This window comes from Argiope bruennichi, chromosome 10, assembly GCF_947563725.1.
Source record: "Argiope bruennichi chromosome 10, qqArgBrue1.1, whole genome shotgun sequence".
Classification (NCBI taxonomy): Eukaryota; Metazoa; Arthropoda; class Arachnida; order Araneae; family Araneidae; genus Argiope; species Argiope bruennichi.
The window spans coordinates 89,006,027-89,034,025 of NC_079160.1; the positions used below are offsets into that span (position 1 = coordinate 89,006,027).

The 27,999-nt window shown below is 25.8% G+C and overlaps 1 protein-coding gene across 1 annotated transcript; it reads left to right on the forward strand.

The window, feature by feature from the left end:
- The first annotated feature begins 3,393 nt into the window (after positions 1–3,393).
- Positions 3,394–26,393, forward strand: LOC129988433 (probable proline--tRNA ligase, mitochondrial). The gene is made up of 14 exons (XM_056096659.1): positions 3,394–3,601; positions 4,858–4,984; positions 6,743–6,920; positions 8,370–8,440; positions 9,181–9,258; positions 10,945–11,017; positions 11,677–11,784; positions 15,032–15,125; positions 17,653–17,684; positions 20,185–20,246; positions 20,753–20,832; positions 22,877–23,012; positions 24,807–24,986; positions 26,244–26,393. Exons 1-14 carry the CDS (start codon positions 3,585–3,587, stop codon positions 26,352–26,354), a joined length of 1,347 nt encoding a protein of 448 aa, XP_055952634.1. The 5' UTR covers positions 3,394–3,584; the 3' UTR covers positions 26,355–26,393.
- Positions 26,394–27,999: the final 1,606 nt, after the last annotated feature.

The following is a 27,999-nucleotide window of genomic DNA, read 5'->3' on the forward strand; positions in this document are numbered from 1 at the left end:
GCAAGTATAACTTGGAGCCCAATAGTTATTGCTGGAATTTCAAGGAAGATGATTGGAATAACCCCAAACAACTTACCGAAACCTTACTTGACACTCATCCTTTGGCGATAATCTGAAACAGGAATGGCAATTTATAAAGAATATTAGCAACCAAGCTGCCCGACTTTCCATCCCTAGAGGTAACATTAAACGTTTTAAACCTTTTCAACGATTTAATGATGCTTACCTAACTGTCCTTTTTGCAAAAAGAGATTTGTTACTCCAAACTATTTCTGCTTCAAACATCATCACTGACAAAGTTAAGCTGAATAAATTAAGGTGACTGCCTACGTTCGAGACAATTTTTTTTAAAAGATTACTTTTTAAACTTTAATTTGTGTTTTCTAATTGAATAAGGATATAAAAAAAATAAACATCTATAAAAAAATTTCTGTGACTGTCCTATTTTTTTAAATTGACAAATTTGATGTAAATTTTAGCAAAAAGTTAACCAACACGTTTAACACTGTACACAAAATTTTAATTCAGCAATTAAAATTTTCTTTACAGATAGCATACCTAACACAGTTATCTTCAAAATGAACTAAAATCTAAGAGATTAATTAAAACATAAAAATATTATGAAGGGTTTTTATGTTGCAATGTAGCCATTATTCTTAAATTTTCAGCTATTTTCTAACATAAAAGGCTATAAATGAAAAAAAGTATGTGCAAGTTGAGGTTCGAACTCGCAACGTTAGAGTTCATAGCCGAGTAACAAAGCCACTAGACAAAAGTGTATACTCTTCTCCGGAAGTTGTTATCTGGCTTATGATGTTACCACCACAATAGTCCCCCCACCAGCGAGTCGGTAGAGTTTATCGCGCCAGTTATGGCGAGCGACGAACGTGATTACCGCGCCAGGCTTTATGGCGAGCGACGAACGTTGTTATCACGCCAAGTGTTATGGCGGGCGACGGCGAGCGTGTGTGAGTGGTTGCTGCCGGTGGATGGAGCCACGACTGCTGAATGAAGAATGCGGTTGTTCAGAACCAGGATCACCAATGTGCAAGTTGAGGTTCGAACTCGCAACGTTAGGATTTATAGCCGAGTAACGAAGCCACTAGACAAAAGTGTACACTCTTTTCCGGAAGTTGTTATCTGGCTTATGATGTTACCACCACAAGTATTTACTGTACATCAAAACTTTTAGTTCATTTCATAGACAATAGTGTAAAGAACATTATCTGAAAATTTCATTAAAAAATATTGATTAATACTGGAGATATCATGTTAATGGTTTACAACTTCTATCCGAAAATTATTTTGTGAAAAATGAGCTTAAAGTTTACAATTAATGTAAAAAAGTATTTCCGCTTCATTAAACAGTCTAAAATTCTCCACATTTAGAAGTTAAACTTTCTTTTTCTTCATGCATTGTATTTTTCTTTCTTTTGCTTTTGCTGAACTCTCATTTTTTTCTGTGAACTTTTGCAGCTGATAATGAATGCCTTTTTGAACTACAAATACGTTTATTGTCAAAAAACTTTAGTCCTTCTTGAGGTAACAACCAACTTCTATTTGCAACTGATTTAACACACTTTTTATGCCATTCTCACCTTTGTTAAACTGAAGGACAGCAATATAGGACCCCAATGACAGAGTTTGGAGTTCAACGAAATGTTGTTTTGGGACTATATTACAGAGCAAACTATTAAAACTCTCATTAGCGTTTTGTGTCATTCCATGCAAGCCTTTCTTTAACAATTTTTGAGCATAAAGTTTCATATATACAGGCTTTATGATATTTATAATGTTTTGCGGTAGTCCAACGGATTTCCTGAGATCAATACAGTTAAAAAATATTTAAAATGTTTGAAACATTACGCTATACAAATAACGCATATTATTGTTATTGAATTCTAAAGATATATAATTTGAACTTTAGATTCAATTTCTCTGTTTTGTTTGAGCTCGATTTACATTTTCTCTAAGGAAACAAGATTATGCTACCTGAAGCTAATCATACAATAGGGAAGATTTTTTTTTTTTTTTTTTTTTTTTTTGAAATGCGTATAATTAGAATTGCATAGAAAGTCTACAGGTTCTGACAATATTTTCACATCCATTCATACACCGGTCTATTAAATAAAAAGGAAGACGAGATGGTTATGATTGTACCTCTCCCCAAGGACAGCATGGTTGATATTAGTTACGTCTTAAAAAATTTCTGAATTATTACTTCGCTTGAATGCATGCAACAGAAAAAAAAAATGGAAAAAGATTTTGTTTCTAAAAGATTATGACGAGATCTATAATCACGACTCAAAAATATCAGCGAGCAAAACCTGCTCCAAAAGTTATTCATTTCCTCGCGCCTTTCAGAATTTGGAGATTGTATGATCCTAAACATTTGCCTACAAAGAAGATTTCAAACTGTATGAAAATGTTCACAGTGTGGTGAATAGCATATAAGCCAGTTATAGCATATAAGCCACACAAACATATGCTTCTGTATTATGGTTATGTTACTCGACTGCGAACCACAAGGTCCCAGGTTCTATCCTCGCGCATCACAATCCGCTACTATAGTACCTGATTTCCGATTTCGAACAAAGAAGTGGAGCGTTATGGAATGCATTGAGCGAACAACTCGAATTGCATCTTTAGAACCACAGAACAATCGTTAAAATGTCTTCAAGAAATACAACAATAAAAAAAAAAAATCCTGTTTAAAAATAAGAACCGAGGATTCGCACGATATCATGACAGGAATATAAATTTCTCCTAGATTCTAGCACTGAAGTCGAGATTTCTATTTTCATTGGACATGCGCAATAAGCTTACTAGCTTCAGATAATATGCATATTTTGTAAATGAACACATACTGTCGCATAAAGGTACAAAAATCATTAGTAAAATAACTCTTTATAAATCCTGATCTTTTCTCTAGGATTCCTGAATGAATCGTGCTTATTAAACTGAAAGATTGAGATTAGTTGCCGGATAATTTTTAGTGAAGCTCCATATTAAGTAATTAAATACTCGCAAACTTATATAGTTCGTAATAAATATCAAGAACTTACTTGCTTAGTAGAGATATAAGAGCAATGGCATTCTGTTTCATCTGGAGTGACCATGTACCTTGAGAAAAATTCCAGGATATTACGCAGAGAAATAATTACATTTACTTAATGACTGTACATTGTTACAAATGACTGTCTATTATTTCTTTCTTAAAAACAAAAAGTTAAATACCGTAGTCTTGAACCTTAATATATATATAAAACCTTCACCTTTGTATATATAAAATAAACTAATAAATTTATCAAGATATCAATAGTGTTTTATGACCCGGGTGCTGACGGATAAATTTTTTCAAATCAATCAATCAAAATGATAGAAATTGTAAATAAACAAGCGTGAATGTTGAAAGTACAGAAACAAGTTTAAACTGTATAATATAGCTTGGAAAATTAAATATAAAATTTATAAAAACAATTCAAAAATTGGACTTTCAATCAATGAAAATTAGTGAGCTTACATTGATGTCTATTTAAAATTTACGTCTGTTTATAAAGTTAGTAATTTTAGGGATTTCAAAAATGAATAAAAAATTCCAGTAAGTAAAATTTATTTTAATTTTTTAAAAACATCTAGTAATAAAACTAAGGAGCGAGCGCGGTACATATTATTAGCCAATAATAAAATTCATAAAAAATTACAAAAAAAAAAAAAAAAATCCTGCGAAAACCAATAAAAATAAGCAAATTATTGTACAAATTAATCGAGAGAAAATTCTAGAAGCAAGATTGCTACCATTTTCTTACACCCCCATTTTCAATAAATATTAATGGGCATGAAGTTAAATTACTATGAGTATATTTGAATTATTGAAGTATAATTTAACTCTTAGAGTTTTAATGCTTTATTCAGAGATTGTCGTTTTCCTGCATTGGAGTTATTTTATCAGAATAAATTATGTTTTCTCTAAAATGTTTGAAAAAAACCATATCTTACATCAAAAGGCAGAAAATATTTATCATTAACAACCGTTACAAATTTGGAATAAAATAAAATAAAAGAAAAAGATTTATCACTTTTAATGTTGATTATTTGAATTTTATCCTACAATTTTACTTTATGTTTATTGTTTCATGTCTTATAGTTGATATTTTATTATTTTCTAGATTATTTCAACATTATTCAGCTTATTATTTCAGCTTACACTGTGGTATTACATGTCTGTATATCTACCTTGCATTATAAAACTAAATCATATCAATCTATCTATCTTCATGGTTTATTGATAAAATGAAATATATATGTATAAAGTTTCAATTACAAAACTTATATTTGGTTGAAGGTTTAATTCTTTAAAAAATTTTCTGTACAGCAGTTATTGATGTTAGAAAAAAATCTATATATAAAAGTAACTGAAAAGTAATGAGATAATTCATAGTTGATTATCTTATCTAGGACTCCATATATATATTATCACATGAAAAATTGAATTGAATCGAATTGTCTTTTGAAATTGGAAATCTGCAATTTGTTGTAACTGTCAGTTTGTTAAAATTTTTATCCCATAAAGTTCCTCTCATTAAACCGCTGAATATATAACTGCTAATACACATTTGTACAGTTACTGCATATTTGGACAATAATTCATAATTCAGTATTAATTATGAACTGATTAAAAAACAAATTATATTAATTGACAAGCCAGTTAAAAAAACATTTTGTCTGGTTATCAATATTATGAAGATGATAAATTAGCCATGATAATTTATTGCATTTTAATTATGTTTTCAAATAAATTTTATTATTTCATAGTATTCTATTTGATGAATGTTACTTTTGAATGATAAATTTTAGTTTGGCTTCAAAACTATTCCAAGCCACTATGTATTCAAAGAAACCTCACCTTATGTCTAAAATCCTTTGCTTTGCTGAAGCAATTCCTAAAGAGAAATCATCTGTATCATCTTGCATAAGTTTAAAGGTAAAGTATAAATAATAGAATAAGCTCTTTATTGATTAAAAATTTCTTAAATTCTTTTACCGCAAGAATAATTTATGTAGATCCAGTGGCATAAAAATAAGTAGCACTTAGGGCATAGTAAGGATTTTTCATCCTTCATTTGTCACTTGGTCCATGACGTTATTTTTTTTTTTGCCTCATTATCTTATTTGATTTTGTGAAGTGATAAAAACATTGACATTTCTCCCCCCCCCCATGGTCCTCCTAATACTGGCTATTAGGATGTGTATCCCATTTGTTTCTTTGTCATTATATTGATTGCATAAAAACAGATATATGTAAATATATTTGTGAATGGTAGTGTTCAGAAAGATATTATGAGAGTCGGTATCATTTGGCTTTTTCTCCCTCCCCCTTCCTGTCTCATCATACTGCTTACATGAATACAAGTATTTTTTACTTTTACAATGTTTTCTTCAAAAGGCTAAATTCTCAAGTATTAATATTTCTTTCCTTTCTTTAATGCTACTGATTGTGTAAAGCTGATAAAAAAGAAACATATAATCTGCGCATTGCTTAAAATGATACTCATGGAAAAGGCTTGGAAACTTATTGTGAGGTCCTTCAGAGATTATTTTCCATCAGTAGAAAACTTTAAAAATTAAAGTAAAATTTTTGTAATATGATTAGGTTTAACAACTTTTGTAATGGAATTTAGTATATTTGTATTTTATTCATTAATGCAAGGCAGTCAAATTTAAATATATTATAGAATAAAATATATATAATCTAAATATAATAAGCAATATATGAGGACTCATATATTTGTTAAGTACTTTTCAGTATATTATTTCAATGTAATGATTTTTTTTTGGCATGATATTACACTTAATACATGCTTAAAATTTTCGTTTTCCCAATAATCTACTTTTTTTTAAAGCATTTATTTCCACATTATTATTTAGAGTATTTTGAGAGACATTTATACATTTTTCTTTATTTTTTACAGTTTAATGATAATAATGCCATAAAAATATTGTTATTATATTCTGATTAATATACTTAAAATAATCAAAGCATTGGCATTTTAAGAGCATAATAATAATATCTTATCACCTTTTTATTAACTTAGCAGATGTAAATAGCATTCAGAGCATGGTATTATTATTATTTTTTTTAATCTATTATCATATTTGACTTTAAAAAGTAATATAAGTGCAAAAACTTTTTATCTCTATGTTGCTCCTTCCTGATTACAACACCAAAGACATGCAATCCTTGCCTCCCTGATGCTACATTATTGTGAAATAGTTGTTGATGTCAGTTTATGACTGCTGAAAATTAACTATTTTGTGAATTATAAAATATTAGAGAATATAAACTGACAGTTAGAAGCAAGTAAAATTTATTTTTTAAAGTTAAAAATTTTATTTTATTTGTAGGTGAGATTTTTTTTTACCTTTCTTTATATATTTTAATGAAAAATTAATTTAGTAAAAGAATTTAATCATTTTAATTTATGAAAGAAAGGTCATTTCAGCCACATATTCTTTGCTTTATTTAAAACTAATGAAAAAAAAATTTTTTTTTTTAAATATACGTTAGCATTATATATTTTGTGATAATTTAGAGAGTGTAATCAATTTTGGTTTGTGATATACTGGTACATTGAAATATGCTGATTTATGTTTCAGATATGAAATTTAATGAGTATCTATGTTTTTTTTATATTTTTATATTTTTTTTATTATTAAAATGATTATAATCTATTTTACTTAGTTGATGCTTAGTAAAGGTTTGGTCAAGCATGTTAGTCCAGGAATTTTTATACTCATGCCACTGGCAGTAAGATCTGTTACAAAGTTGTGCAATTTAGTTGATGCAATGATGCATAAAATCAATGGTCAGAAAGTCACATTTCCTTCTCTTATTCCTGAGCCTTTGATGAGAACTTCTGGTATGTATGTCATATTCCCTTCATACATATATATGTATATATATTTACTAAATTGTTTTTTTTTCTGGTATGCAACCAGATTTCTATATTGAAGTAGTTAAAAGGTAATGAAATTATAAACAACATATTCAACATTCAACAATATTGGAAAAATTATGTTATGCAATAAAGAATTTACTATTTTATAGAATTTCACTAGTAAAAAATAGTGTAATAAAATTGTATTTTAATTACTTATTTTATAAAATTTTAAAACTACTCAAGTTATAAATTATTACAGTTTTTAAAAAGTTATCCTAGCTATTCTGTGTTATATTGCCAATGTTGAATCTATTTATGGAAATAGCAAGAGCTTATAAATATGTGTTGGCGTGTGTAATAAATTTTCTGGTACGAGATGAATTAATTTGAAATAACACCATTTCTTTTCATGACTAAGCAAAAGACTTATATTTTAGCAGCTTTTAAAATCTTTTATTTTTTGACAAGTATTGGAATGAACACTCAGCAAAGCAATGCCGAAATTAGAAAAAGGAAGTGTGAAAATGCTTTCCATCTTTATTTGGCTTCAAAAGGCAATTTTTTATGAGTATAGCTGAATAATGAATTGCTGTGAAAAAAAATATAACTTCGCAGGACCAATCTATTTTAATTCATTTATTGTATCTAAATCCTTTGACTGTAATGAAAAAAAAAAGTGCTGGATAGTTTATATAAAATTTTACATGTAACAATAAAATAAATTGAAAATAGCAGAAATCTATTTTTTTAAAGTTATTTCAAGCATTCTTTTAAATTATTGATTATAATAATTACAAAATTTATTTAATATCTGGATGTTATAATATTTGTAAGATTTTTTAATTGTTTGCTGTTGTATAATCTATTAAGTAGTTATTCTTCCAACATAGGAGCTTTTTGCACTAGTGAAGATTGTATCATCAATTTCAATGGTGTTGTTTTGGATTCAATTGGGTGTGCAATGATTTCAATATTAGAAGTTGCAATTTTCTCTTTAGTCTATTTACGGAATCTTAAAAAATTTTATTAAAATTTAGCAAAGATGTGTTTTTAATTTTTAGTTTATTAGAGAAAATTTATTTGTTGAATGTTTGTCTTGTTTAAATTAGAAGTTTCCCAATATAAATGAAATGGTTGCAATTTTACATCTGAAAAAAGTATGGTGATTGAATAAAGTTGAAGAAGTTTTGCATGAAATACAATTTCGGGCATTTACATTTATAACTATACTATGAAATTTCAACAAGCCAGAATTGTTATCACAGCATTGCCTTGCTTTTTTTTGGAATTTATTCAAAGTTTATCGAGTAGTTTATCTATCTATCTATCTCTATATATATGTCTGTCTCTCTCTCTCTATATATATATATATATGTATATAATCTTAATTGCTTCTAATTATTGATTTCAATTTTAAAAAATCTGTAGGTAGATGGGAAGGAAATGACAATTTATTCAAATTACAAGACAGACATATGTCATCTTTTTGTCTTGGAGCTGTAAGTTCTTTTTCTCTTGTCTCAAATAAGTCTGAAAAACAGAAAAAAATTTATAATAATTAATGGTTTGCTTAAATATTTGATACAGATAATTATGCATTTTTCAAAGATTTTGCTTTAAAGATCATATAGTTTTTATTTTTGAGAAATGTTTTTGAATGTTTGACTAAAGAAATTAAAAACTAAAAAGACTAAAGAAATTAAATAAAGAAGTAAAAATTTACTTTCTAAAAGGAAAATTGCATTTAAAAATTTTTTAAATATTTATTCTGCCCTAAAATTTTCAGATGACAATAGTGCTGTGGTAAAGCATCTGATTTTAAATTGGAAGGGTCAGAGTTTAAACCTTAGGTCAAACATTTCTATTTATTTCTTGTTTTTAAATGAAAGTTCTCGAATATTCCTTACTTTTCCAGAAAAATGTTCTGTAACAATATACTGTTTTATTCATTTAAGTTTTGTTCTCAGTCAAGTACAGCTGTTGACAGCCTTAATAAATTGCATTAGGTTATATCTTCAACACTTTTGCCCATTATATTAATGGAGAAATATTAAAATCTTACATACAGAGATATTAATTTAATACTAAATGTTATATTTGTTCATTAAAGATTATTTCTCTTTGTTTGATATATTTTAGTAGCTAATGTAAAATAATTAATTATTCACAAAATTGAGTCATTGTTCCTACATGATATAATAATATATTTCAATTATATAATCTTTTTTTTTTTTGGTAGACACATGAAGAAGTTGCTACATATCTTCTGTCACTTGCTCCTCTTTCATATAAAAGTCTGCCATTACGTTTATATCAGGTATCATTAGATTATGTTAATATTAAATTATAATATTGCTTCAAAGAAGCTTCCATCATATTTGTATAGTTCTTACTGTGCTTTATTATACTATTTAAAATAGTTAAAGTCATTTTTATTATTATTTTGTGACCTAGGGGAAAAAAATGAATATATTTTTGACTGATATTAAATTATCTAAAATTCATAATGCTTATTATTATTTAAAATTTTTATTTTCTACATACTAACACAGCATTTATGAATAATTTAGTATTAATTTAATCTATTACTTATGCATATTCATACCATTCTGCAAAAACCCGAAATACAACAATCATAACATTCTGAGCTATATTTAAAGTTTCAGGTCTAATTCACCAAGAAGTTAGTTTAAAATCGACTGCAACATTTCCACTGAATAAAAGATAGAAAAGAAAGTGAACATTATATATATATATATATAATTACCTGTTTTTCCAAATCTGTTTGATAAAAATGAAAAAAATATATAAATGTTTATTACCATACAAAGCAAGAAATAAAAGTAAAAATAATATATCATTTATTAACTAAATTACATCAAAACTTTATTTGTAAATATTGATAAAAAATTGTGATGCTTAAGCTGGTTTTGACAAGTCAGAAGATTTATATTTGAACTCCTTCAAATATAAATCTTAAAAAAAAAATAAATAAATAAAAAAAAATCGGAATTGCAGTTTAGTTATATGTCTTATAGAAATGCAACAAAGTAAGTAATTTTTTTAAGACTATTTCTCATTGCAATGGTTTGCATAACACAGTCTAAAAAATTTCCTGGAAATCTTCACTGATACTGGTTCTTAGCATCACTAACCAATTTTCCTAAAAAAGTTAATAAATTGCCTTTTTTAAAACTAACTTTGTCTTTGTTATCTTGAGAATACAATAACTAGAGTATTTCTTTTATATTTATTAGTGGAATTAGCCTATATGCTTCATAATGAACTAACGTTTTGTCATACAGGCATTGACTATTTAAAATAGCATTTCAGTTTATCTCCTTTTGTTAAAAAGTATTCACTTAGCTTCTTTTGTTCCAATAATTTATTATTTTAAAATACTTTTTCTTTTATTACTTAACATGTTTCCAAATAAAATAGGTAAAATAAAATCAATCATTTTTAATAATTAAATGAAAACTTTTTCTTACTTCTGAAGAATAAAGTTAAAAATTTTAATATCACATGAGTAAACTAATTTTTGTTCATTCAGTATTAATATAAAAAATATAAATATCTTATTCTTTTTAATTAGTTTATGTACCATTTAAGCATATCAATTTATGTTCTCTCTTTTCATTTGGAGTATGAAAGAACTACCATAATTTTTCATTTTTCTATCTTTGGTTTTAATTTACTTTTAAGTTGAAATTCAATTATAAGTTTAATATGATCTGATAAATGTAAAAATTCTTAACACACAATTCTTTTTAGTTAATTAATATTACACATGTAAAGCATATAAATTAAATTCACTAATTTCTTTATTTAAAAAAAAAAAACTTTTCCTTTATCTGTCTAAGGATAATTTAATAAGAATAAAATAAATAAATGAAACAAAATAACGTTTTGAGATAATAAAGAATTTTTATATATATATTTTTAAATTCATATCATATTATAGATTTCTGATTTTGTGACCTGAAGCATTTTGAATTCATAGATAACTTCAAAATTCAGAGATGAAATGAATCCAAAGTTAGGCCTATTACGAGGAAAAGAATTTCTCATGAAAGGTAAAATTTATTTAAATTATATTCACAGTTTCCTTTTCAATTTGAAATTCATATGCAACAGAAGAATGTGTTTTTTTCATTTTCTCAAGCGATCTTATTTTATCTTTGCAATAGAAGAATTTATGAAAAGAAACTATTTTCTGTTCATCTATGTATATAGCTGGTGACTAAGGTGTAAAGTATTAAACTTGATTAACTAAATATAATTATATATATTGGTTACATGTTGAAATGATTGATTGATAAATTGAAACACAGTGCAATGAAAACATTTGGCTTTGTAATTATCATTCAGATGAAAGGTATGAGACAAAATCTTTATAATCAATTAACAAGTTAATTTTTTAAAAAAAGTGTTTTATTTATTAAAGTTACTTTTCACATTTTATCTAATTTATAATTATAATTACAAATTTGACTCAAAAACATTAAATTGAGATCTATATGTTAATAAGTTTTATTATACATTAAATGGAATTATTAGTATTTATTTTATTCCATATAGTTTTTTTCAGTAAAAGGTTCTAATTTACAAAAAAAAAAAAAAAAAAAAAAAAAATGATGGTCATTTCATTTTTTAATTATTTTTCTTTTTATTGTAATTATTAGTGATCTGATAAACATTGTAATAATCAATCAACTTATTATCTCTTTTCTAGATATGTATACTTTTGATTCTAGTGAAGAAAATTCTCAGTTAACATATGAAGCAGTATGCAATACATATGTTGAATTTTTCCAAATGCTTGGCATTGATGCAATAAAAGGTACTTTTTAGAATTGCTAATAACTATAATTGTTCTTTATTTTTGATCTTACAATTAATCTTTAAGATTATTCTTTATTCTAAAATTTTGGAAGTTTTGCTGAAGAGTAGCAATTAATCACATTTGCTTTCATTCTCATTCTTTGTAGTGTCCATCCCTCTCTGTAGTCAAGGTTCTATCAAATATCGAATCCCAGTATAATATATATATATATATAATTTTTAGATCAATTCAGCCCTTTTTGTGGCCAAGTCTAATGTTTAATTTGAATAAAAGTATTTTTATACTAATTTTTTAATCAGTTTTGTTGAAAAATTTTATGTCAAAATTTTAATGTTAAATTTTTGATTAAATATTTAATAAAATACATTTTTATATAACTAAATGTAAAAAAAAAAAAAAAAAAAAATGCTAACAAGGTATTTGTTTATGTGCACACCATTGATATGAAATTTATTTGAACTTTTGTTTTCAGTACACTTATATTTATTTAGACTTTTTTAAATATTGGCATTTTTTTCTTTTTTAATGACATAATGATATCTTCCTCAAATGTAAATCTGACAAATGTTTCTTTAAGCAATCTTTAATTTTATGTAATTATTTGTATCATGAAAATCTAAAATTTTTTAACTATGAAACCATTTCTAATATTCATGTTTTATAATTTTCTGTTTATAAAAAATAATATATTAATAGGTTGAGGTATTTTGTAAAATAAAATAATCCAATGATAACATTGCTGGAATAATGATTATAATTCATATTCTATTCAAGAGAATTTGTTGCTTATTTTCAATAGATTATTTTAATATCTAATAATGGTATATAATTAAAAATATTACTTAAGAACATTTGGTTATGCTCAAGTAATGTAAGCATTACGAAATGAGTTTTCCTAAATTTAACTTTTCAAGTTTAGTTTTAAATTTAAAAAAAAAAAATGCTTTAGGATGGTAGCCATCATAATAGTTCTTGACAAAAAACTGTTAATTCTGTGCTGGAATAGTATGGTGGTTTGAAGTTAGGTATGTGGTAAATATTATGCCTGAAAGAGAAATAGATGATAGATAATATGATTGAATGAGAAATAGATGACATAAGGAATAATGGACACAAATAGCAATTCATTTTGGGTTGGCTATTCTGATAGGAAACACTATTTGTGCATTTCATCAGGAAGAGATGTTAGTTTATATTGTCAATATAATACTAATTATTAATATTTTATTTCTTCATGTGGATAAAGAACATTTATTATATCCATGCCCTTATTATGAAAGATAATCAATTAAAAGTTATATAACAAAATATTTTAAGTAACCTTCCTCTTTTTTAGTGGATAAGCAAAAGTAAAAATGCAAAAAAGTATCAGTAAATAACCTGCATTAGATATTTATAAAGATAATCATTAGGAAAGGTAATAAAACGTTCTATAATATAAATAATTTGTGTTTATGAAAAACTTACCTTTTTTACCTATGTAACTAATTTCTTATGATTTATACCATTTTTTTAAAATTCCTTTCCATATTAGTTAAAATACCTAAATATATTAAAATGTTGAATCATACACTATTATAAAAAGATTCCTCCGTTGGTATCTATAAATGAAAATTGAAAAAAATTAAATAATTTTTTAGACAATTATGTGTTCAGGGTGATTGATTTTTCATTTGAAATCACTTATGTGAAAAAAATAGTAGGGGTTATGGCAATTATCAGTATTTATTTTCATTGAAGGATTCGTTTTTATGGAAATTAACTATCAAACTAATATTTTTTATTCTATACTAGCTGCCTTTGGCGACCAGCCAGTTCGCCAATCTTAATGTTCATTAAAATTTTAATAATTAAATATTTTATGCAATTCCAACTTTAATAGATTCTTCAGCAAAATATTTTAAAACTTCAAATTTTGATAGTCATATAATTCACTCATAATATTAAAAAGGCCTTCAGTCATAACGTGATATGTATCTCTCTAATTTTCTGTTACCCCTCGTAGAATTTATGCTTTAAATTAAAGTGTAAATGATTAATCTGCAATTAATATAATAATATTTTTTACTGAAACAAAGCATTTTTTTTAATAATATGATTACTGATAATAGAGTCACTGAGTGTTTAAACTTTATGGGCACTAAAGAATATCTCTCTTAATTTATGTAATATCTCAAGAATTTGTCAACAAAATTTTCTCAGATTCATCATGAACAGATCGATTCATTAACAATGTTTAATTTTAAATGCATCAAACACTAAGAAAATAAAATGAATCGTTTAAAATAATCGGTCTAAAACAGGTTTAAAAAAACTACTTAAAAAACGATGTACTTAAAACTATAAGCATATACAATATATATATATATATATATATATAACTAATATAAATACAATTTAATTACAAAAGCATGCAACTAACCTAAAAATAATTTAAATCATTGAAAACAGGTTAAAAAAAACTACTTAAAAAACGATGTACTTAAAACTATAAGCATATACAAAAAATATATAACTAACATAATACAATTTACTTACAAAAGCATGCAACTAACCTAAAAATAATTTAAATCATCCGTTGATAGTGGTTGTCATGACTACAATCAGAACAATGTGCATGCGTGAATTTTCTTCGCCAGTTAGGTAACGCAAATGCGTGAATTTTCTTACGCCAGTTGGGGTAACGCTATGCAGATTATACATTTTTAATTTCCTTTATTCTGTGTTATTTTAATTCAAAAGTACTTCAGAATGAATCTGAAACATGGATTAATTAACAATGTTTAATTTTAAATGCATCAAACATTAAGAAAATAAACAGAATCGTTTGAAATAATCCGCCGAAAAATGTTAACCCTAGCCTCATTACTGTTGGGAGAAAAAAAAAAAAAATGAAGCCTTACTCATTTGGAAGATTTTTTTTTGACGGAAAAGTTGGCTGTGGGGAAATAGAAGATTTTTTTGGCGGGAAAGTTAGTTTTTAATTAATAATTAAAATTTCAAAAAAAAAGGGACCCCAGGTGCACATTCCCGACCTCTAAGGTATACATGTACCAAATTTGGTAGCTGTATGTCAAATGACCTGGCCTGTAGAGTGCCAACACACACACACACACACACACACACACACACACACACACACACACACACACACACACACACACTTTGAGCTTTATTATAAGTATATAGATGAATTAGCCTTCTCATTCCATATTCTATTTCATCCCTTGTTTTTCTGTTTTAGCTAAGGGCTCTAGTGGTGATATTGGTGGTAAATGTTCACATGAGTTTCATTTAATCTCTGACATTGGAGAAGATGAAATATTTTACTGTCCAAAGTAAGAATTTTTAAAAAAAAGTCTTCTGTAATGAAATTAGAAATAAGTCATATATAAAGATGTACCATTTGATATCGGTATTATAAAATAAATCTGGTAAAATTAAGAATAAGTGTTTAATATCTTCAATGCTCGTTGAAAATGATTAATAATTTGTAAAATATTTTTTAATCCAAAATTGTTTTGAGAAAAAGAAAATATACCAAGATTTAGTGTACTTTATTTAGAACAGAATTATTTGTTTTTATCAAAATAATCTATTGATCTATTGTAATCTTAAGTATATATATATACATATATATATGCTCGAGGGATTATATAATTTACTGTATTTACTGTATGTTTACTATTAAACAAGATAATAATAAAAAAATTAGGTGAAAATTTTATGGAATAAGGCAAACAATATATTCATAGCCAGCTTTCTCTATAAAAGGGTCTGCTGGCAAGAAGCCATTTAATGCCCTAACTTTTTGTAAAGTAAAAATAAATAAAGAAATAAATTACAAACTGAACATATAATACTATTGCATGTTTATTTAATGCATGATTTTTTTTTGTTGCTATTAATTACTTTAGAAAAATTACAACTTTTTGTAGTTTCTTTTTCGATGCTTAGTATATAGCAAGTGTATTTAAGCATTCTGCACACATGTCTGACTAAAGACAATCCCTTATTAATTTTATTTGCTGAAAGAGCCAAATCTATTTTAGTTTCCAAAGAGTATCGCATAAAGTTTAAGAATGATATTTAAATACTTTTGCAGCATTTCCAATATTTTTGAAGATGCAGAGATTGAACAATATGGCAGTTGCAATATCCCAAAAAATGTTTAAAATATATACTGCTGGGAATGGTTTCAGAACTTAATAAATTAGATTAGTGTAATAGGCAAGGTACTAACTGCATGAGGATTTAAAGCAATTATTTTATGTTGTACACTTTTATATTTCCTTTTTATGTTGCTATAGTAGCAGTATGCCTGTCCTCTACAATTCATAATATTTAAATCAAGCTCACTTAATCTTTTCAATAGTTTTTGCTAGTCCTTCTCTAAGCATATCAGTTACTTCAATAAACTTTATAAATGTTACTAATACTTAAGCTTTTACTTAACATTTATACTGAATCTTTTCTCTTCAAAATTTATTTATTGAATAATGACTGAAGTTCATTCCTTATGGGAAATATCAGGAGAACTATCCATCTGGATGCTTATTATGTGGCTATTTTAATATCATCTTTAATTTTGTTAAGGACATCATTTCCTAATGCAGGAATAATTTGTTCTTGAGATCTGTGTGCTAATCCTATTTTGCAAATATTTCAGATAGAATGTTCATTGTTTAGAACTTTATTTTAATTCCTGATCATATTAGGGCTTCATCAATCACGGGGCCCTGGTGCATAGCATCCACCGCACTCCCCCCCCCAAATGGCAAGCCCTGAGTGTATTAATAAATAGTATTAAAAATTATTATTTCATTTTTGGATCTTTTTAATACATATCTTTCACCAATAAATAAGAAAATTAACAAAACAAATGTTTTAGAACTGAAGATAAAAGGATCCATTTGAGGGAATAAATTTTAAATTTAAGATTGATTAAGAAATGTCATTATTCCTGTCTTGAATTTAGATTTCCTACAATAAATTTCCATTATCAGCTGAATGTTTTTCCATTGACAATTAACACAAATAAAATATTAAATATGTCATATTATATTATTAAAGGAATACAATATTTTCAAGCATAAAGGGCTCATAAATTACAAGGAAAGAATATCTTGTGGATATCTACCATGAAAATTCCTTTAAAGAATGTTTTTGTAAACAAACTCTTTTATTTGATGATCTTGAAATAGTGTTACTATTTCTTTACACCATCTTTTTAAATTCATAAAAAAATTAATTATTTAGAAAATTTAAAATTCCTCAAAAACTGATGGTATCTCATTATTTTACATATAAAATTTTATCTTTTGAAAAGAGAAAACAATTCTAAATTATATTTAAGATATGTTTTTGTTTCATAATTTATAATTTGGTATTTATATTCATATTTTTATTATATAATTTTCAAAATCCAGACTTCTGTTTTACAAAGAGTAAATTTTTAAATTTCAAAGGTTTTAAGTTCAATTAAATATTTAAATAAATTGAAAATGTAATATTATTATTATTCTTAATTAATTCTATATGTATATTCCTCATAACTTTTTTCATCTCCAGTTATTTTGAAAACCTTTAAAATGTCTTAATTATACAAATGATTTTAATGATTTTTAGATAATGAATAAAATCATTGATTATCTCACTTTTTCTTATTTATTCTTTATTATAAGAAGTTAAAAAAAATTTTTTAAGCATTTATTATTAAATTTTATTGTAAACTTAACTTTCTTATAATATATTAATGGAATAAAGATTGACATTTCCACTTTCATATAAATGGAGTAGAATAAATGAAAATGTAAGCAAATTAAATATTTGAACATTAAATTCATTTTATATCTTCTTTTTCAGTTGTAAAACAGGCATAAACAAAGAATTGCATGGTGAGTAGATGTTCCATTTATTAATTCAGAATTCTTCATTATTTCAGTGTTGCAATAACATTTCCTTTACAAAAATTTCTAGCTAAAAAAACCCGACTATATTATTATTTGAATTTATTTTCTTATAGAAGAATTTTCTTAATATGTAATTTAATTCTTATTTCAGTTATTACAATTATAATCTATTACCCAAAATAGCCCAAGCTAATATACAATACTATAATCAGAGACAAGTAAAATTGACAATATCTATAAAATTATGTATGAGCAAATCTTGGGTGAATAGTGTAATATATATGTTTATAGTGTGTCTTAGTCTCATAAAATTAAGACTGTGTTCTCTGAAATAATAACTTTAATTATTTAACTGTACTATACAAAATAACAATTACATGTCTTTAAAGTTGTACTATATTCAAATCTATCAATTACTAAAAATGTTTTAGTGCCAAGTTCTTAACTTTTTATTTAAGTATTAAACTCCAAAGCTTTTTAGAATTTTCTCATTGCACTTATGTAAGTGTTTTTCCTCTGTTTACACTGCTATTCCTCTATTCCCTCAAAGAAGAGTACAAAAGCAAAGTAATAATATAATTGTAATTTCATTATCTCAGAAACATTCTCAATATAACAAATGTTTTTTTTTTTTTTTTTTTTTTTTTTTTGCTTCAGTGTTTTAACTATTCTAAATGCTTTTTGCTCGTTTCATGTTTGAAATCATCTTTGTTGTGCTTCTTTCTCATAATTTGTACAACTCTCAAAGTTTTCTAAATAATACAAGAAGCCTGCTATTATTCAATAATTAAATCCATTTCTAAGCTTCTATAAGCAAAATAATGAAATTATTGTAATTTTGCTTTTTTTCCCTACAAACTTTTATGAAAAATATCACATGTTCACTTTTGTTTTTTTCAGATAGTTCTAAATGCTTAGAACAAACATCTTTTGCTTGTATATACTTTAAGTGTCTGTCAGATTTATTAGTCTCATTCCATTTGCACTATAGAAGTTACAACTCTTTCAAAAGCTTTGTGTTTCTTTTTGATAAGTGTGCAGATAATTGTATAATTTACTCTGACTTATTAAGTGCTTTGGAATCATTTGCATCCTTAAATGTTAACAGCCACTTATTTTAAAATTTAAGGTATTTGTATAACAAATTTATAAGTAAAACATTCAATGTTATTATTATATTGTGTTTCATCACATGGGAGTATTTTGATAAATGAGAAAACAGACAAGGATGTTAGATTAGTCACTATTCTTCTATCTGTACCTGTATCTTATGTGTCTTCAGAAAAAAAAATAATAAAATGTAATGTTTATTTAGATATTGATGGCAAAATGAGTAGGATAATAAGGTTCATAACAAACTTCAATTAATTAAACCAAACATATAAACTAGTATAGAATTTAAACTTGATTGAAAATTGGATGCACTCACACCTACTGACCAGGAAGCGTATACCTTTATGTGCCATGTGCATTTTTTTTTTTTTGTGTGTGTATTTTTCATAATCTTTCTGAATGCTTGCATTTTGCTTGCTTCACAACTTCAGATATTTCTTATGATATTTTATTCTTACTTTGTTAATGTACTCTCCTAAATCCCTCTTTGAAATTTGTTCAATGTTCTTAAGAATATATATTTTTTTCACTGTCATCTAAATTGATTGTTGTGCATGTTAACATTTTAAATTTTCATTGCATGTATTTTTTTTATTTATTTACTTACTAGAATATTCCATTTTAGGTATTTCTTTCTCATTCACTTGGATAATTTTATTATTTCAATAGAGAAGTTCATTCTTAAAATGGTTCAGATTTCTAATTTTTTTTAATTTATGCATTTATATATTTTTTTACATTAAGCATGATGCAACTTAACTAAAATTTTCTTTTGTGCATGGAACTTGAAAGTAATAACTAAATAAGTCTGCAAATAAAAATATTCTTTTAATTGCCATTTCAAGTGCAGCATAAAATATTATATTTTAATTTCTTGTCATTATATGGCTTTAAAAATTAAAATAAGCACATAAATATTTTGTCCTTACTGAGCTCTAAAAGACTGCTTTAAAGAATGTTTGTGCTTGTATTGCTAATAATTTGATTCATTGTGAGATTAAATTTACTGTAATTGACTGAATGCTAATGAATCCTGAATTTGAAACAAAACTTTGGTTTAATAAAAAATAAATAATCAGCATTAGGCATAGTAAATTTTTTGAATAAAGAGTTAAAGAAATGTAATTTATTGATATATACTTTTTTATTAGTTGTTTGAAAGGAAGTAATGTTGATGAATTATACTGTTTTATTGTGTATGGAATGTGCAAAATATTGTAAATGCTGAAATGTAAAATGGTACATAAAAATTTATTAAAGCAGTATATAAAATGTATTTCTTTGAAGGATTTAATACAAATTTGTATAATATTAACATCTTTTTTACAGGCATTAAATATATTTCTCAACTGCAAAATGTGATTTTTTTTAGATGGCACTGATGTTCTTTGTGAGTCCTGTAATATTCCTGCAAAAAAGAGTAATGCAATTGAAGTAAGGGTCTCTTTTCCTTTTAAATTATTTTTCATTATTTTGGGGTTTAATTCTTCTCTTTAGTTTACTTTATTAAGTAAATTTATCTTTAAGATCTCTGTTGCTATATATACAACTTTATTTTTCAAAAAGAACTGTTTAATGTCGAATAAAGAAAACTAAATTAAAAAAACAACAAAAACATTAGTTATTTTCTACGTTGGTTGTTGAGAATTGGAATTTCAGAAATTAGCAACTCAAATCTTTCAGTACATACTTTAAAATTGTAAATCTTTTGAATTGTAGTAATATTTCATATGTTTTAAAGAATTCATTGATAATACATTCTTAATGCATTATAATTAAACACAAAGGATTTTTTTTGTTACTTTGTTAAAATAATTATGGAATTTTTTTTAATGCTAATAAGGGTCTATATATTTATGGTGATATAATTCAGAAAATATTGTATGAGGTAGAATTAAAATAATTGATTTTATTCAATGCTTTGAATGGAATTCTTTTAGGTGGGCCATGCCTTTTTACTAGGAACTACATATTCTGGTCCATTCCAGGCGAAATATGATTCTTCAGAAAATACTCCCGAGTGAGTAAGGTTTTAATATTATTTGTTTGGTAACAATTTCATATGAGACTTTTTTTGCACTTATTAATTATCTTTTCTCATCTTTATTCTTTAAAGATACAGAAACTAATATTCTCACTAACATTTTTTTAAATCCGATTTGCATATTTTTGACTCTTTGCTCAGCTTAATTTAAGTAGAGTTTAAGATTAAAATTACTTTGTATATATGAGAATCTCTTCAAAATCAATCTCTTTTAAAGGTGAATGTATGTGTGTTGATGCTCTACAGGTTTGATTGTTTGCCCTAGAACCACTAAATTTGGTTTCTATAAACTTTGAAGGGAATCTGTATCTCACATCAATTTTTAATTAAGTAAAAGTTAACTGAAATTGTAGTCTTTCAGTAATAATTTTGAAAGATATTGCAGCATAAGGATAATTTTTATGTCATCTTAAAATTTTCTTTCAATGATACTTATGATTTTTCCATATAATTTAAAAAATTACCAATTTGTAAAGATATTTTAAGGCTTATTTTACAATAATATATTTCATTGTTGAAGTAACACCCAAATCAATTTATTACTAATAATACTTTATAGTAGCTTCCCCCCCCCCATTGATGATAATCAATATAGGGAGCTTTGGCTTATTTTTCCTTTAAAATTGGTTTCAGCACAAGCTATGCTTTTGATAACATTGAAATTTTGTACTTGCAATTAAATTTTGTCTTGAGAATCAAGCAATAATGGGGAATTTTTAAAGTCTGCCCATTTTTAAATACTGTTGATTTTTCCATACTATACAATTGGGCACATATATATAATTAGAGAAATATGCAAAGGAGCAGAATTGTGTAAGACTTCTAAAATAGTATGAGTTACAAGCCTATTAAAATTTCAAGGTTAAATATCTTTTACAGAGGAAGCCATTAAGACTTAGTGACACAAAAAATGTAATTGAAATTTTTATCAACCGTTAATCCTAGCAAACCATGGTTGCCAAAAGTGGTTAGAAAAAAAATTATTTATTAAAAAAACTTTATTTATTAAATTTATAAATATTTTTTATGTATGAAAAATTCAGTACTTAATGCAGTTTATTTCTTTAGTTGCTCAAGGTAATTTCTGAAAATCGACAATTTATTTTAATTACAATTGAAAAATAATATATATATAAGAAGGCTTGATTTGACTTGAAACAATACTAGAAACAGCTCCATATTTATTCAATAATTTTGCTCTCACTAAAGATATAAAGATACCACTATTTATTGAGTTTAAAATTGTTTCGTGTATTGCTCATGAAAAACAAAACAAAAAAATGTGCATTTAAATTACTTTAATTCATCTTTCACTCTTTTTAACAAAACATTTGTTGAGATTTATGTTATTATGGGTCTAAGAAATATTAAAGAAAAAAAAACTGAAAAAGGACATTTTAAAATTAGAAAATTATTACTACAATTTTTTATTTAGAGTTTTAGTAGCAACTAATTATTGTATAAACTTTGTAAGCGTCTCGTAAATGGTATTTTAAAAAAAATTCTTTATTATGCATTAGTAAACATTATTTATGTACAAAAACACAAGACATTTAATATTTACTATTATCACAGAATAAAAACTATTTCTTACTATTATTATTCATTAAAAAATGATAATAAAATAAATTTAATATACAACTCAAGTAACATTTTATATTATGGAAAAAGATACTAGAAATGGATGTTTATTTTCTTTGATTGAATGGAGACTGATATTTTAATGATTTTGGGGAAAAAAAAAACTATTTTCTTTTATATTATTTTAACTAAAATTTAAATTTACTTGTCATACATTTTCTTTTTCTAGCTTCTTTATATTACTTCAGTTTTAAATTAGTATTTTGTGTTTATTTTATTTAGCCATTAGGGGTAAAACTATGCAAAATGGAAAATTTTATAAATAGTTTAGAAATTAAAAAAAAAAAAATGTGTGATTTTTTAACAGTTATTCAAAATCTGAGTGAATATTTTTATTTTATGTTCTAAACATTTTTCATTTCGTGAATATTTTTTACAGAACATTACAAATGGGATGTTATGGCCTTGGCTTAACAAGAATACTTGCTGCATCAGTTGAATATTTGTCAAAGACTAATAGTATTCGTTGGCCATTTCTCTTGTCCCCGTATTATGTATCAGTAATTCCACCAAAGGTAATTAACACATTTTATGATATGATTGATTTATATTTTAGGGACCTATAATTTCTTAACTCATTTTTTTTTTTTTGAAAAAATTGTATAGTTACTTGAAAAACTTGTTGATATTAACTCTGTTCTCAAGGGCTTTTTTGTTCAAGTTGTCACAGTAAGTTAAATGGTGATTAAGATTCACCTCTCAAATGAAAAGAATGAATTTCATTTGATTTTGCTGTTCTAATTAATTTGTTTACAAATGTACAAAAATTTGTAAAATAATGATTGTGTACTAAAATTTTATTAGTTTTGAATTATTTGTGGGCATGCTTATATTCTTTAAAATTATTAATTTTGCCGGAAGAAAATTTCTTTATATTATTGTTTTTTCAGTTTAAAACAGTTATTAAAAAATTTATGAGCTTTTATGCTATTTGTTTATTTAAATATATGTATACTTTTTCTTAGTTGTCAAACTTTGGAAATAGGATTTTAATCTTAAATTCACAAAATTCACATTAAGAAAAATAGCTGTGTTCTAAAGAATTATCTGTCTGCATAAAAGGAAAGAATAGTGATTTGAATATGTAGAAAATTTACTGTTTCCATTTATTGACAAATTTTTTTCTTTATTATAAATTCCTCTTCTACATTTTTTTTTTGTATTTTAATGAATGGATATTTCATACTTTTCTGAATAACAGAAAAGACAATCAAAACCCTAATAATATAAAAATTATCACAACTATTTCAAAATTTCCTTAATTTGTTTTGACAATTTTGAAAATACCTGATAAATGTGTATTCTGTTCTATTTATTAATCCTAATCTGGAAACAATGTTTAATGCTGAGATATCTGTTGTGATTATGCATTTGAGCTGATATTTAATTTCATATTTTGTTTAATACATTTTGTTTTCAACTTGGTGGCAATGATTTTGGTGCACTTTGAGGATATAAGTAAGTTTTCTTGGTGGATTTATTGTTATAAATAATAATAATGGATAAGCTAATAATATAAATAATAATAATGGTGGATAAGCTATTGTTGCTTATATTTTTTTGTCGATTTTTGCTGCTTGAACTTTTTGTATTTCAATTAACATTTATTTAAGCTAAATGAAAAACAAGTTTCAGTTTAGTTTAGTTAGATTGAAATTTCTTTTAAAGTTCACCAGGTTTTACTTAAATTTGAACCGTGATGAATTGACAAAGACGATGCTTCCGTTGGTTAAGCACTTGCCAAATTTAGACATCAACATTAATCTTCGACAGGATTTAAGATGAGCCGTGTTCTCATGCATGATATGCTTTTTTTCCTATTAATTCGACGACAATTATCGCCATCCATACCACTTTTTAAAAATTAAAGCTGAGAAATGTGTTTCAAAGTTAGGTGACAGAGGCAGAAAAAACAACGACAACAAAAAAAGACGTATTTTTGCAGCTTAAGGCTGTTGCATTTAGACCTTTTCAAATTGGAAAAGTTCCAGATGGTTTTGTATACCTCTAGCTGAAATTTAGACTCCTGTGAATCTTCTTTTGTGAAGGCATTGTAAGTCACTCTGCGCCAACTTGATTACATTATCAGGCATTTTGTTAATATAGTTTCCCCCTAATATAGTTTGTTTATGCTAGTTAGAGAAACTCCGTGTGTCTGCAGTGAGGATGTACTGAAATCCAGAGATTTTATTTTCTTATTATATTTGACAAACAATGATAAGTACATAAATATATTTGTGGTTTTTCCAGTTAGTTCTGATGTGTAATTTTTTCTATGTTTATAATATTTTTTCCGCTCTTCTTTTCAGAAAGGAAGTAAAGAGGAATCTGTAACGGCTTTTGCAAATCACTTTGCCGAGAGTTTGAGCAAAGTTGGTTGGCTGAATTCCAATGTTATTGTAGATGACCGAACTAATTTAACGATCGGGAAACGTCTTCAAGAAGCATCTTCTTTGGGAATTCCATATGCAGTTGTTGTTAGTAAGCGAGTAAGTAACATTTCTTGAAATTGGAGATATATTAGACATTCATTTCTTCCTTCAAATATATTTTTAACCAGTTTAATTATATATTATTGTCCATCGCCGTCTGCGCATAACGTATATTGCAAAATTGCGTAACGTTAACGCAATATTATGTTTAGACAGACACATTTTCACCGTAAAAAAATGTACACGAAATTTCTGTAGCTTTCTTCATGTTTTTCTATCATTTTTTTTTCAGAAATAAAAATTCGGCGGCGTTTACTTAGATTTATTAAATTATAAGCTGTCTGCAGACATTTAAAAAAATGCGCAAAAGTAAAATGTTAAAAAAAAGTACGTGAATATCCGACCTAAGAATCGTGTGAAATCGTCATTCATCGACATAAACTTTCAGCCTTCCTATTAGTGGCGTTACAGAATATCACCGTTCCTTCCCCTTGACATCGCTGGCGATGAACACACTCTGATAACATTTTATATGCATGATTACCATTTTTCAAATGTTTGAGCAGTTCTTAATTCTGATGTCATATTGAGGTAACGTTCGATTTTGATACAAGGCAAAACACCAACAAAAGTTCTTGACCTTATAGTTTAATCGCCTACATAAATAACTTTACTGTTTTACAGGGTTTTTTTTTTCTTTTCCTTTTATGCAGTTTGTTTTCTATCTCTATTTAAACAACTTGTATTTTTTCCGATTTATTTATTAAGTAATCAGAAATTTAGCATCTAATTAATGAAATAATTCACATATTTTATAATTGAACAACAAAATTTTCTTTGTAAGGAATTTTAAATAAAATAATTACTAATTTTAATTAAAAAGCGAACTTTAAAATTTAATTTAATTCTTATTTTATTATATTCTTATGTAGTAAAAACTCTACCATGTTGGTGTAAAAAAGAAGATTAAAAACTATTTAACGAAAATTTCAATTCTTAAATTCTGAATGGTAAAAAAAAGTTTGATAAAAATACATAAATCATTTTTTTCTAAATTTCTTTAATAATTATTTGATTTGTTAGTTTTAATATTTAATTGGATAACTTTATATAAACATAATTTCCAGCCTGATAGAACGTGTGAGACATTCCTAAATATTTTTATGCACAAAATTTTGTTCAATTTTATAAAAGATTAATGTAATTAGTTATTTCTGTATATTTTGAATATATAACAGCATAATTTACTATATTTAGTTTATGGTACAATGATGCGTGAATGAGTTTCTCTTAACTTTTTTTTTCTATTGGCAGGCCCAAGAAGATATTCCACAACTTGAAGTTATTGATGTCTACAACGATCAAACCAATTTTCTCACACATAAAGAAGCTATGTTTTATTTCAGAGACAAAAACTTCTTATGACTAGAGTATAATTTAATGAATAAACATTTTTAACCTATATTTTGTTTGTTTTTTTACTTGTTTACCTAAACATATAGCTCTTTATGAAAAATTTTTATATTATGTTATACTTTGATAATAAAGGATTTCTTTCCTTTATATCTAAGTATATTCTATTATTCTCTCATGGGTGTCCTTATGTTAGTGCTGTAACAAAATAACTGATGGGATGAATAATGATTATCAACTATGTCATGTAACAAAATTGCTTTCAGTATTTAATCTTATATATTAAATATTGAGCCTATGATGGCTTTATCATTTTTCGTTAGCCGTTTTGTTTAAAGAATCATAAACAGCGTACATGTTGTGAATAATTTAATATTTCATGCTTAAATAGTTAGTTCTTAAAATATTTCCAATGATTAAACAACATCTTTTATAAATAATCAAATAAATGGGTTTTGATTGAAAATAATGATTATTTATTTAGCCTGATGCTGCAACGGAAATAAGTTAGTGACAAATGTTGTTGAATCGGATAAGAAATTTATTGATTCCTCTTCTTGTGAATAATTTTATTAATTGCATATAGTATATTAAATATGCAAATCAAAACGATCTTCAAACAAATAGCAAGCTATCCTTCTTAAGAGACATTATAGAAACATAACCATAGGAAGAAAACATGATGTTTATAACATTATTTCTATGGTGATTACTATAATGCTATAGCATAACATAAGATTCTTGCTCATTCCGGTTTGCAACACAGGAACTGTCAATCCGAAATAATTGTCAAATCCATCAGTCACAATTTCAAGCACCATGTTATAATTAATTGTACAAAATCATGGATTTCCTGTCCATTTTATCACCACTTCTCTCATTTGAAAATCAGTTTCTCCAAATGATTGATAGGAAAAAGAATTATAATTTATCATAAGTTCATATAACACCAAAATGAGCTATAGTATGTCTATTATATTAGCCAATGCATATAAAGAGAATCTTACTTTGGGTAAATAATATTAAAAGAATAGCATCGAAATTGGTCTTTTCAAAGAGCATTCAAAGCATAGCAATCGAAAAATTCATGGCCATTAACGTCTTCATTACTGAAATTTGATCTTCATTGACAAAGCATTGCACTTATAGTCAAACTGATGCGCTGTTTTAATGAAATAAGCAAGAACAGAAAACACACAACATCCAGCTACTGAAAGGATTTTGTAAAAATCCCTCATGTATCCAACAATTTGAAATGGAAATTTAATATTCAAATAACATTTTAAACCTGGGAATAGCTACGGCTTAAATTTATAATCCTGGGAAAACTGTGAGATATGTAATTTTTCATAGTTAAATAGATTTGAGTATGATTCGAAATACTTGATGCATTTAAAGCATTGATGATTTAAAGCTTGATGCATTTTGTGTAATTTTCAATAACTGCATTCAGTATTTTTTGCACAGAAACTTGAATTACACCAAATTTTAAGACATGTAAAAATATGTGACATTGATTGCTTGTAGCTTTTTGTATGCTAATAATTTGAATTAATTGCAGCTCTATCAGTATTAATCTAATTAGGAATGATTTACCTAAAAAAAAAACAAGCAATTTTGTTTCTAAATCATAATAAATGTCATGAAATCATTGCAA